Source organism: Gordionus sp. m RMFG-2023, chromosome 4 (assembly GCF_954871325.1).
Source record: "Gordionus sp. m RMFG-2023 chromosome 4, tfGorSpeb1-WG-v2, whole genome shotgun sequence".
NCBI classification, from domain to species: Eukaryota; Metazoa; Nematomorpha; class Gordioida; order Chordodea; family Parachordodidae; genus Gordionus; species Gordionus sp. m RMFG-2023.
Window position 1 is genome coordinate 18,670,409 of NC_088778.1, and position 14,322 is coordinate 18,684,730.

The window sequence follows — 14,322 nt, forward strand, 5'->3', positions numbered from 1 at the left end:
TTTAAATTAAAAACTAATTATTTGACATCAGTAAAAAGCAAAAAAAGACGTTTTTTAAGACCTTTAACCCCGATTATCTCCGCTAATATAGTTGCTAATGCGCTAAAATTTTGTTTATAATCTAATGGGAACATATATAACCAGTCTACAACTTTTTATCGAAATTGAAAGGGGTCGGCCGAAAATCTTGATTTTTTTGCTCATTTGACATGGAATAACCCAAAGGTTAGTTGCAAAGGCAAGCTTACAAAGACCTTATACTGATCAAATAATTACACCTTTACAATTTTATATATGCAGAAGAGCATATAAAAGATATAAATTTTTCTTAAGAGATAAGGCTAAGTGAGAGATTTAGTAAATCTATCTCAATACCCGGGACATAAAAAATTCATGCAGTGTTTCCGATTGGCTTAACTAAACTCAACACTAAACTATATTATAATTCTCAGTCATTTATTGTGGAGAATATAGTATATAGACGTGAGGATCCTTAGATTGAGGATCTGTTAATCGATGAGATTAGAGGATATATATCATGTGCATATGAAAACGATTGGTGGTTAGGATTTGTACAAGAAGTGAATGTAATTAGAGATGAAGTAAAAATTAATTTTCTTCATCCTAAAGGACCAGAAAATTCTTTTGTTTATCCAGCTGCACAAGATATCCTTTTCATACCAAAAAATAATATTTTAACAATAGTTAGCCCATCAACGGCTACTGGGCGTACATATAATTTATCGCAAAACGAAATTATCATGGCGTCAAAAAAACTAAATTTAATGAAAAACCGAAAGTAGGTAATATCTTTCTGAATTTTAATTTATCTATTATATCTTCAAAATTTATAAAATAATTTTTCGAAAATTAAAATTTTTTATAAAAAAAAATGATTATAACCGCAGCTAAATAATCTTATTTCATGATATTAATGCTGGAAAATCTTATTATTTATGTTTAAAAAAGAAAAAAAGTTTAAAAAAATAATTATTATAACAAAACACGTTATTTTATAAAGGAGCGCCATCTATTTTTGAAAAAAATATTTATATTTTGATTTTTTAAATCGTAATAACTAAAAAATCCATGGCTATCAAGTTTAAATTTTTTTTTATAAGGTTAGAGAATAAGAAAATATTAAATTCAAAAAAATTTAGAAAGCGAAACACCTGGAATTTTTATGTTTAAAATTTATAACGTAAATAAAAACCGCAACAATATTATTTCAAAAAAATTCTTAATATTTAATAAAAGGCCTTTAATAGAGTTACAAAATGACATATAACTTATATTTTTAAAATCATTATTTTTTAACTTATCTCAATTTATGGTAATTTTTGCTTTTGATTGACCATTGATATCTCTGGAACTATGAGTACTAGGAAGTTAAAATTTGGGATTCGATGCTTTCAAATTATATTCTCTCAGCATACAAAATTTTATCGAAATTAAAAAGGTCGGGCCGAAAAGTTATCGATTTGGTATGGAATTACCCATCTACAATATATAATATTTTATAATCATTTACTTCAAATTAGAGAAAATTAATAAATAATTAATTTTTACTAAATTTGAACTTACCCAATATAAAATATAACATTTTATTAACCAAATTTTGAAAAATAAAATAATAGAAATAATGGATTTACAATTTAAATATTTATATTCAATTCAAATAAAAAAAGATTAGATCTTCAAAATTAGTGATCTTTAATATTTCAAATTTTATGATGATCTTTGAAGATTTTTTAATTTTGAACAATGTACAACTGTTTATTTATAAAAATAAGCATGTAAAAGAACATATCAAATAAAATTAAAAGGTTGTATAAAAAATAATGGATTTAACAATCATGTTCCAGAGCTATAATTCTATTTAAAAATTTTGATTTGTATTTTTTTGTCTGATTTATAAAAATTCTTTCGCTTCTTTGGTGAAATGTCTAATTTTACCGCCTACTTTTTAAAACCTTAAATGTTATAGGCGGAAATGAGCCGTTAATTAATATGATTAATGGCATGAAAAATTTTATTATTGGTTTCAGTCTGGGTAAGCGAATTGATAGTGTTTGAAGGGAATGAAGAGACACAAGTAGTGTTGTTAAACGGCTCGTTTTGAGCCGATTTTTAAAAACGGCTAACTCAATATTTCGTTCAGAATAGTAATACGCAAGCCTGAAGATTTTGTTTGTAGAAGGAACAATGGTTTGGACATCTATTACCGAAATCTCGAGGCTTAGACAATATTTTTCTGGCTAAAATATTGAATTAGCCGTTTTTAAAAATCGGCTCAAAACGAGCCGTTTAACAACACTAGACACAAGCATAGTCCCATATTAAAAACAGAGGGCCAACGGGATGTTGTCAAATCAGGTCTTAGGCCGTCTAATTAACAATACAAAAATATTAGTCTAAATAATAAAGACATATAGTATAGAACGGAGACGAAAAAAGAAAATAAGGAAGGAATTTTTATAAATAATGGGCGGGCGGGCGGGTAAGGAATTTTAGAATAATGGGCGAGCGGGTATATTTTTTTGAAAACTATGGGCGGGCTGGGCAGGTGGGTTAAATATTTTTTAAAACATTGGGTAGGCGGGCTTATGGTCCAAAAACCCGCCCAATGCAGACCTCATATAAATATTGCAAAAATTATGATTTATGTTTTATAAAATACTAGCTAATAACCCGTCAAGAATGACGGGGTTGAGGGTGAGGGGTAATTAGTTAGTTTGTGTATATGGTACTAAATATGCTTTATATTAAAATTTAGGAGAAAAAGAGGTAAAATTGTTGCAATGTAACCCGTGAGCATTAAGGGTATTAGAAATATCAAAATTTAAATTTGTGATAGGAATCATATTGGGTAAAATTAAAAATAGAGATTCTTCAAAATTTTTGAATTTTAAATATGGGCTAGACATTGGCCTCAAAATTTTGTTTTGCAGACACAGCTAGGTCTGATCAAAAAACCACGTCCCATGCAACTTTCCCAAAATTTTGCCATTTATTTCTATTGTAATTTAATAATGTCTTAAATTTAATTTTATATTTAAATAAAATTTACTTGTGATAGAAATCATATTGAATAAAATTTAAAATAGAGATGCTTGGAAATTTTTTATTTTTGGGGTAGACATTGGCCTGATCAAAAAATCAAATCCCATGCAACTTTCATAAAATTTTGCCATTTATTTTTATTGTAATTTAATAACAATGTTTTAAATTTAAATTTATATTCCATTTATTTCTATTGTAATTTAATAACAATATCTTAAATTTAATTTTATATTTAGAATAAAATTTAAATTTGTGATAGAAATCATATTGGGTAAAATTTAAAATAGATATGCTTGGAAATTTTTTAATTATAAATATGGACCAGACATTGACCTGAATTTTTTTTTCTCAAACCTGGCCAACCCATAATAATTTTTTCCCAAGCCTAGAGATAGGTAAATCTCTGAAAACCATAGTTGGGAAATTTGCCCGCCAAAGGCCATAGTAATTTTGTTAGTTGAGAACTGAAATAAAATATATATAAGTTATAATTCATTTAAAAATAAAATCAGAATATGAAAGTTGGATATGCTTGGTTTTTAATCAGGCCTGGCAATTTCTGCAAAAAAAAATTTTCAGGTCAATGTCTAGCCCATATTTAAAATTAAAAAATTTTCAAGCATTTCTATTTTTTATATTTTACACAATATGATTTCTATCATAAATCTAAATTTTATTCTGAATATAAAATTAAATTTAAGACATTTTTATTAAATTACAATAAAAATAAATGACAAAATTTTAAAAAAGTTGCATGGGACTTGGTTTTTTGATCAGGCTTGGCTATGTCTGCAAAAAAAAATTTTCAGGCCAATGTATAACCCATATTTAAAATTCAAAAATCTTAAAGCATCTCTATTTTAAATTTTATCCAATATGATTTCCATCACAAATTTAAATTTTGATATTTTTAATACATGCAACAATTTTAACTCTTTTTCTCCTAAATTTTAATATTTATATAAAATTTATTAATAAACTATATTCAGTACCATACACACAAACTAAATAATTACCCTTCAACCACGTCAGCTAGTATGGTAATAAACGGCAAAATTTTAAAAATATCAACTATTAATTATTATAAAAATAACATTACAATATAGTCTCCTTAAATTTTAAATACATTAGGAAGATACGAAAACGAATGGAGATTATATATATTAAATAATATTTTATTTCGAAAATTATGATTTATTTAATTTATTATATCATAAATTTTTAAATAATATTTATTTTCCTCGAGTCTTTAAATGAATGCTTTGAATGTGCGTATTAAAGATTTATGCCAAATACGTTTTATTGAAAAGATCATCAAAAAACCAAACAAATAATTAAATATATAATTTAATGGTATTTTATTGGCAACTTTTAAAGAGAGGCAAATATTGAGAGGATATAAATCTTCTTTAAAAATTTCATGCAAAAGTGTTGTGAAAAATAATAAAGTTTTGCATGAAATTGCAATTTCAAGTTTAGGCTTATTATATTGGGCAAAGAAAGATTACTGGGATAAATTAGAGCCTGTACTGACTTTTTTGGAATTTATTTATAACAAAATTATAATTGTAGAATCGGATACAGCGGTATTATCTGACGTACCAGAAATATTTTGGGATATAAAAGATAAACTCAATTAAGTGTTAAGATGCATATTAATAAACGAAAGAAATTTTGTTGCCGAATATCATTATGCAACAAATCTTCTGGATCCTAGATATTATGGTGTGAAATTAACAGACCACGAATTAACAGTAGTTTTAAATTTAATAGATATTTCAGGCCAAATTAATTGCGATATTGGAAAAATTATGAGTAATTTAGCAGAATATCGTTCAAAACAAGATTTCTATAAAGGAGCTGGCATATGGGAGAGCTCAATCCATTCCAAACCACTCATATGGTAGAAAGGGTTGTGTACAAATCAACCCCTTTGGCAAGTGGCAGGAAGATGCCTTTCAGTGCCTCGTCAGAAAGAGTCTGGTCAGTATTTGGAAAAATTCATTTAAAAAAGAGAAATAGAATATGAAAGAGTCGAAAAATTAGTATCAATCAGGCATAACATGCATTTAAAGGAACACACAAATACATCATTCGGGTATATCAAAAGAGTTCAGATTCCGATTTATCAATATAAAGTGATAATGATGATATTTCATTTAAATCCCATGAAGATGTTGATACCATTTCTTTAGCATCTCATAAATTTTAAATGTAATTTATAATACATGCTTCTTGTAATTAATAAAGTTATCCTAAAAAATGAAATATTTACAGTGTCTTTTTGTCTTTATTGTTTAATTATTTTATTTTCCATTAATTCCCCAAATTTAATAAAGTTATTCAATGAAAAAATTAAAAAGTTTAAAGTATATTTTGTGGTTATTTTTTAATTTTACGAATTTTCCCTTTTCACCAATTTTACCGGGGAAATTTCCCCTGAATCAATTTTCCCGATTATAACTAATTCAGGATCAGAAAGATTGTTTAATATCTAAATTTTAAAATTATGATCAATAAGGGAAAAGTGTCTGGGGATCAAATAAATAAATATTCTCTCCAATCAACCACAATGATGCTGGTGATACCAAGCCTACAAAGAATGATCATGACCAACGATATGGAAGGAGACTTTATAAATCATAATATAAAAAAAATCAAGCTTTGACTCACCAACTGACAGCACGATGACAACTACGATATAAAAGGAAAAAATAAGGAGTTTCCTAGAACAGAAAAAAGGAAAATTTAAAATAAAAAATAATTTTGCATTTTTTAGATTATTTCTTTGAATGTAGACATTACTTCGATTATATATACGTAAATTGATCTCTTTACCCCAGTTTGGTTTCTTAAGAAAGGGAGGAGACGTGTTCTATCAATTTGTAAATGAGATTCATAAACGCTTGCCAATATATAATTTTGGAAAAAAAGAAAGTATATGCGATCAGTGTTTTCTTTGTCCATAAAGTGTTCGAAATTGTGTTCTTCTTGGCTTGTAAAATGTTTATAACTGTATTCTCAGATTTGTAAGATATAATATGTTAATAAAGAAATCGAAGATATTCAGGAGAAATAGATTTTATGACATATACTTTCTAAAATCCGGACCTAAAAATAAAATAAAGACATATTCCGGCTATAGATATTTTTTATTTACAAAACACGGATCAAGCCCATTTTTAAAATATTTAAATTATGTTTCAAAAATCGGATAAATAGAGCTGTTTAACAACACTCCATTCACCCATATTGAAAATATTTTAACTCTTCAATACTCTGGTGGGGTATATTAAACCCCAGGCATGGTAGAAATGATATTACATAAAAGCGGTTAAATATTATGATCTGGATTCTTCAGTAATTAGAATCTATATTCCAAATTTCATATATTTTGGTTGAATAGTTTTTAAGATATAAGCATTTTGTGACTGATTGGGGTTTGTGAGACCCCACCAGAGTAAATTTGTAATTTTTTAAGAAATTTAAAAAAATTTTTAAATTATAAATATGTACTACTATATTATAAAATATTAAAACAAAATTTAAATATCTTATATTTTGAATAAGATATATGAAAAAGAAAACGTAAAGATTTTCTCTGGTGGATATTTTATTATTATTTTTCACAAGCTGACTCATTTCTTATATTATTTTTATCATTTATAATGATTTTTGCAGATTCTGAAACTAAATATATAATTATTTAAGATGTAATATCATTTTATTTGAGGTGATTATGACAATATAATTAATAATGAGGATGAAGATTTTATATATGATAGTGATTTTATATATTATAGTGATCATGATACACAATCTGAATTAGATGAAGAAGATATGTTAGTTGAAGACAATAAACTTAATATCATTTAGGTAAATAGGAAATCATAGTATATTTCTCTTTAAAATTAGCTAAAAAAATAAGTTTACTAAGTGAATAAGAACTAATCAACAAAATTTAGTTATTCATCTGCCAGGAGTAAAAGAATAAGGGAAAGACACTCCAGAAAAATGTTTTGACTTGTTCATAACACCAAAAATGATTAAAGAGATTATTTATCATACCAATGAAAAAATTAAAATTATATGTGTTAAATATAATTAAAATTGAATATTATAATTTTTGTTTAAAAGGTCTAAAATTGAATATTGTATTTTTTAGTTTAAAAGGTCAGTGATAAGAAAAAGTAAAATGAAATTGTAAAGGACATATGTATTTTGTTTATATGTAAATACGATATTATAAAAAATGTATATAATGACAAGAATTTTGTATATAGAAATATATAATAAAATTCAATTTGAAAATCAACAAAGAATTCTCCCGTTGCCTTCCATTAAATTAAAATGGTGGCAGCGAATTAAGACGCTACAAATTATACTGAAACATGGTGAAGCTAGACAAAAGAGGATTATGGAAAATGATTTTAATATTATTCTAAAAAAAAAAGTAAGAGATGATTAAAATATAAAATTGAATAAAAATATAATAAAATTTTAATGTTGAAATATTTAAAATAAGACAATATTGATAAAACGAAATTAATAGATTAATTAGAAGATTATTTAGTAAAAAATTTAAGAATGATGAAATACGATGAGTACGATAAAGGGATGAAGTCGCACGTACATAGATATCAGTGGAAACCGAGATACGATAATTATGAAGATTCGAGACATACAAATAATTATGAACCAAGATATAGAAACAATTATAATCCTAGAGTTTATGATAATGATAGGGGGTATAATGGATCAGGACCGTATAATAATTTTACAAGATTTAACAACAATTATAACTACGATAACTATAGATATAATAATAATGATAATTACAAATATAATGAAAATAATTATAGATATTATAGACATCAGAACGAATCGAGATACATACCTAGATACAATAATAATCAGAACAATAATCAGTCATACAAGAACAGATTTGACGTAAATAGAATGGATGATGATGACAGGGCAAATGATGCTTACAAAGTTACGATATACCTTAACGATATACCGGTAGAGATGCAGATAAATACCGGGTCACGATTTTCAATATTACCGATTAATATTGCTAGAAAGATAGGAATCAAAGTCTTGAATAAATCGGATACGAAACTGACTGGTTATGATGGGAGAAGAATAGAGGTGCTAGGAATTGTTAAAATAAAAGTGAGATATGAAGACAAAACTCAAAATTTAGATGCGTATGTAGTCCAAAATGACAATATTGCAATTCTGGGAAGGACTAAAAGTTTTTGGGAACATACTTAATAAAATTGTAAATATAATCGAGGAAAATAGAGAAGTAGATAATAAAAATTATGAAGGTACATATTACAATAAAAAGCATGAAAATTATAAATGTCATAATAATAAAAACTTGAATAAAATTGAATTGTGTAAATTAAATGTTAAAAAAGAAATAAATTCTTATAAATTAGAAGAAATAAATCATTTGATAATTGAATAAATAATAGTTATTAAAAACAATAATGAAATAATAGTTATTAAAAACAATAATGAAATTAAAATTGAAGAAAATAATAAAATAAAAAATTTTATAATTAATAAAAAATTTAAAAAAACTTTGGAAAAGAAAATTACAACAAAGGTGATTAAATATCGTGATGTTGAAAGAGAGATTAGGAGTACGATATGGAGATCGTATAATGGTAGGAGAAAGAGAAATTTTGTTATAAAGAACAAGTTAAAGAGAAATTATGATATAAAAAAGTGTTTAAATTGAAAAATAAAGGAGTAAAATTTAAAAATAAAAATAATTAAGTAATAAATAAAAAATTATAATATAAAATGAAACAATTCCAAATATTCTATTATTCTATATTCCATAATTCTTATTCTTATGATTGATTCTGATAAATTATTTATTCCATTATCATTATTCCAAAATTATTTTATTATTTACAAACATTGATAAAATGACGAGATGAACAGTGTGAAGATGATGTTCAAGCGAATGATTAGATGATAATAACAGGATAAGAACAAATCAATGAAAAAGATATGACTCAGGCTAAACAACGAACAAAATATCAAATTTCTACTACAAACAAATGAAAAAATTTTTAGAGGGGGAAGAAGTGAACAAGTTCAAGTTCAAAATTCTAAAATTCAAAGTCAAGTTCAAAAGCGAGAATATGACCTACGACATAGAAAATGATTAATTGTTATAAATAAATAAAATTTTGTAAAAAATATTTATATAAAATTTTGAAAGAGAAATGGGATGATCAATACAAACAGCAAATCAACAAGCAATGTTCAACTAACGACGTTTCAACAATGATGTTCAACCAACGATGTTTCATAATGTTCGATAATCAATTCAACTAACGATAATCAGATGGTCTAACAAACGATCTAAACGATATACTCTCGATGATAGGAAAGAACACTCTAGCTTTCGAAGGAAGAAATTTAAAAAGAAGAGGAAATGTTAAATATAATTAAAATTGAATATTATAATTTTTGTTTAAAAGGTCTAAAATTGAATATTGTATTTTTTAGTTTAAAAGGTCGGTGATAAGAAAAAGTAAAATGAAATTGTAAAGGACATATGTATTTTGTTTATATGTAAATACGATATTATAAAAAATGTATATAATGACAAGAATTTTGTATATAGAAATATATAATAAAATTCAATTTGAAAATCAACAAAGAGTTCTTAACTATACTGACCAATATGAAAATTCTACTAAAGAAGTTGATGTAACACAATTCAAGACATTATTGTGAAATGCTGGAATTTTTAGATTTAACGATCAAAATAAAAAAAACAAAATATTTTTTTCCAAATATGTAAAATAAATTTATGTTTAGAACACATTAATGTTTTATGTAATAAATGTTTTGCATGTCAAAACATATTTCAATGTTCTATATTTTTTTTATGTTTGAATTTATTAGTGTAATTTTTTTTTATATTGAAGAATAAAGATCCTTATAATGAATTATTATGATTATATGATAGATAAGTTATTTTATTAATTTAATATTTAAAAAAGTAAGCTTTTTTAGAAAATTTTGGCATAAATTATAATTATCTTCATCATCTTTAATCTAAGCTTAAGAAATAAAAATAAATAAATATTTTATCAAGTTTAAGGTTAGTTCTATCTTATATCCAAATATTAAATAAAATAATGAATATAACTGGAGATATATACATTTGAAATTGGGGCCTATAAAACCCCACCTTAGTACTAACGTATTTTTTTCACCAGAGTATTGAAGGGTTAAATGAAATTATTAACCTTTGAGAATAAAAAAATATATTTAATCATTAGTGAAAGTTTGTTTCTTATTTTAAAATAGAAAATATAGATATTTTTATTACATTAGTTCAAAAATAAATATAAATATTGGATTGGTATTGTTTTAAGAAATATAGGAAAATCGGATCAGATTGATTAAAAATTTGTGGGTCAAAATAGCCCTAATAATAACTTTAAAATAGTTAAGATATCTAATTCAAACTGGTTTACAGGCCTTTTTAGAGGTTGGTCCTGACAATTTTTAAAGGTTCAGTAAATAATAACAATAAATATATGTTTAGCAGTACGGATCAGGTTTTTCCCTGCAATATAGTGCTGTTAGATATACATTGTAAGCCCCATGTGTTAAATATGATAAAACTATTAAACTTGGCAACCTAGACCACAATAAATGTGCATATTTTGCCCAGCACATAATAATCTTTTGTGAAGGAAAAAGTCATAAATTTGCATAGTAACATTAAAAACATTTACGAACTTCTTAGTCAGCTTGGTCCATAAACATTTGACAAGTTGGTTTTCCTCAAATTTTTCGGATGTGTAAATTATTCAGTCCTATTGGTATTAGACAGAATCCAGACCAGGCCAATAGCTATTGGTCCATTTTCTAAGGTCATTTTAGAAAAAATTATTTGTCCATACAACTTAACAATATTTTTAAAAAATATTAGGCTCAACCGAGCCTGATCTTAAATTATTTTTTGAAGTAACCCCCCCCCCCTCCTGACCAAGCCCAAATGCAGGATGTGCAGATCTCTAGTCAGTGCATTTTCAATAATAATTATTTAATCATGTATATATTTATGATATAAAATATTAATAAGCACAGAATTTTTTTTTAAATATAAAAATTTTTTATGGCCTCTGAACTTGTCTTTAGTCTGGACTGGTCTTTGCTTTTCAGTTCAGTTCTTCACTAAGATATCTGCCTTCATATGGGGTTTGACAGATTCCAATTTTAAATTAATTTTCTTTTTATAATGTATTATTTTGATAACATAAAATCTTTATAAAGCATTTATTTATATATATTTATTCTCTACTAGGTGTATAATTCTCAAAATAAATAGAATGATTATTCAATAACATAATAAATATATGTCATAAATTTAGTTTATTATTGAATTAATTTCTATGCATTTATGGGGGATAAAAAGTATAATAATAAATCTATATTCTTAAAAATAGTATTAATTCTAAATTTCAAAAAAAATTGTTAAAATTAAAATGTAAAAACATGATTCTATAAAAAAAATATTTATATAAAAGTTTATAAAAAAAACACTGAAGCTGTCCCATTAATTTTATAGGTTTTGTAAAGATTTAATAAAAAAAACTCTGAAGCTGCCCCCTTAATTCTATATGTTTTGTAAAGATTCAATAAAATCATAGGTCTGAGCTTTATATAAAAGTATGCAGTTTATAAAAAAATTTAAAAAACATAATTTGTATATATTCAAAATATATCTATATGATTTATAATAAAAATGATAAACTTTTTTTGATGTCTCTTTAGGTATATTTCCAACAAATAATGTAAAGGCGACATTATCCACACTTGTATTATCACAGAGAATAATTTTCTTAGCATGTTTCTTTAGTCTAATAAAATTAATTAATCTCTATATTTGTAAAAACTTTTTTTGATTCGTTACATCTATAGGCTCTTTTAAAACCTTAGCCTATTAAAAAAATTTATTATAATATAATAAAAATATAACCTTTGAAAAAATTTCAGAAAGAGTTGTTTTATTATCGACATATCCAAATAACGATTTCGTTATATCACCTGATGTATAATTAGGCATATATTTAAGTGACCAAAAGGAATGGGTTTAGTCAGGTTCAATTTAAATTATTCTTTGATTTGGGTTCAACTCATATAATTGTCATTTGCACAACTGATTTATTTGACTTTATTGGTCATAAATATATTAAAAAATCGGTATCGTCCCTCCAATTCGTATGAAGATTATGAATTAGGCGTTTTGTCGTATTGCCAAGATTCCCAAGAAAATCTTGAAGATTCCCAAAAATGTATAAGTAAAACAAATTAATATTTACAATAATTTTTCAAAGCTATTAATCTACAAGGTCCAGTTTTGGATAACACAAATAGTCCGGTTTTGGATAACACAAATAGTATTAGTAAATTTTAATTATATTGGTATAACTATTTTTTAACAAAGTTATGAACCAAGAGGTCTTGGAGGAAATAGATGCCCATAACAAAAATACCATTAGTCCAAGTAAATAGTATCTTTTAGATATTTATAACATTTTTAAACAAAGCTATTATTCAAAACAATTCTAACAATCAAATGGTTCAATATAATTTGATTAAATCAAAATACAACAAAAATATTATCTATTCTAACAAATATTTAATTCAATTTATACATCATCATGCAAAAAAAAAGGAGATTGCATTTTTATATATTAATTAAAATTTTTATTATGAGATATTTGATATCTATTTTATTAATATTATATCAAAAATATATTTATAATAAAATTGTGGTGTCTATTTTATATTAATAGATCTTGAGTATTAAGAGTTTGCTAAAATATTGTAAATTATCTGCAATTTATTTTTTAGTATATACTGTTCTTGTATTAATATAAATATTAATTACCATTTATTTATTTAAATTTAATTTAAAATAAAAAGCATTTTTTAATTTATTTGTCAAATCTGTTACAACGTTTCAAAATTATACAAATTTATAATCGCTTCAAATATATTTGTGGCCATTTTAGGTCATTTGACGTTTTTTCATAAATGTTCATACGAAGAGGTGGACCCTCACTACGGTTAATTTTTTTTAATCAGTAATTTTGAAATTTATATTAGTTTAAACATTGTTTTATAATTAAATCATAATTCAATATTCCAAATATCATAATTGCTAATCAGACCAATCATTTATAAGTATTGGTTAAACAAATTTTAAGTTAAATGGGCGAAAAACTGATTGCAACATTTTGATATATTACGTGATACGTGATATATAGCGCATCGCCCTCTAACGTTGAATACACAACAGAGCTACGCTAGGTTTTCCTCATTTCCATCTAATTGGAACAATTTAATTTGGGTATAAAAGTAAAAATATGAGGAGCCCTCCCGTTTGTGGGCAAGCCGCACGTACTTGTAGGCACAACCTTTCGAAAATGTTACTTAAACCTCTATATGTTATAATTTAAAAGGAGTGGGACAAAGAAAAAGCCTATACCCGAGAATTACAGTATAATTTAATTACTTTAAAGGTGGGTGATGGCTGATTTTAAGCTTAATTTCTTTAGTGTAAGTTATTATTACTATCAATATTGAGATATAATGTTCATAGAATCTGTAAATAAATATGATTAAAATAAAATAATATTTACCGTTTTATCACTTCAAATTTTCCACCGGAAGTTTTCACATTTCAAAAAAAATTTCTGAAAATTTTGAATTCTTCATATTTAAAATTCAATGAAAGAATCAAAACCTTTTGATATATTAAATTTAGGAGTATTCATAATTTTTTTTTTACATGGTCATTTCCCAAATACACGTTTGCTAATCAGGCCATCTTAAGTCCAACAAGTTTATTAGCTTTTTTAAAGTAGAAAATTTAAAAAAAAATTTGGCTGCTAGATTTTTAAATTATCTAAGTCATGTATCTCATAATATATATTATTATACATTATATTATATTAAAGTGTCAGTATGAATGAACATAAGTATGAAATTGATTTATATAAGAAAGGGAAAATATATATGGTGTAGAGAAGTGTTGTTAAATTGCAGGTCGGGTCGGTTTGGCCGAAAATCCAGCAATGTTGAGCCGAAGAAACGACCTTAAACGCGAGCCAACATATTTAACCATAGATCAGACCCGACCCAATGCGCCTCGTGAGTCGATCCATCGTGTCTGCCGGATGGGTCGGCTGACTATGTCAGCAAAAA

General features: G+C 25.2%; 1 protein-coding gene and 1 long non-coding RNA gene across 2 annotated transcripts in view; one reads left to right on the forward strand and one right to left on the reverse strand.

Annotated features, from left to right (window-relative positions):
• Positions 1 to 12,367, reverse strand: part of LOC135928164 (uncharacterized) — a 34,113-nt gene extending 21,746 nt beyond the window's left edge. Inside the window, exons 1-3 of the mRNA XM_065464531.1 lie at positions 12,089 to 12,367; positions 12,006 to 12,049; positions 11,864 to 11,969 (exon numbers count right to left, since the gene is read on the reverse strand). Of these exons, the coding sequence (XP_065320603.1) occupies positions 11,864 to 11,969; positions 12,006 to 12,049; positions 12,089 to 12,175 (237 nt within the window). The 5' untranslated portion in view covers positions 12,176 to 12,367. The remainder of the gene's footprint in view (positions 1 to 11,863; positions 11,970 to 12,005; positions 12,050 to 12,088) is intronic.
• LOC135928165 (uncharacterized) lies at positions 12,094 to 12,773 on the forward strand. The gene is made up of 4 exons (XR_010572249.1): positions 12,094 to 12,410; positions 12,447 to 12,509; positions 12,557 to 12,616; positions 12,660 to 12,773. It is a non-coding gene; the product is annotated as an uncharacterized LOC135928165 (long non-coding RNA).
• The last annotated feature ends 1,549 nt before the right edge of the window (positions 12,774 to 14,322 follow it).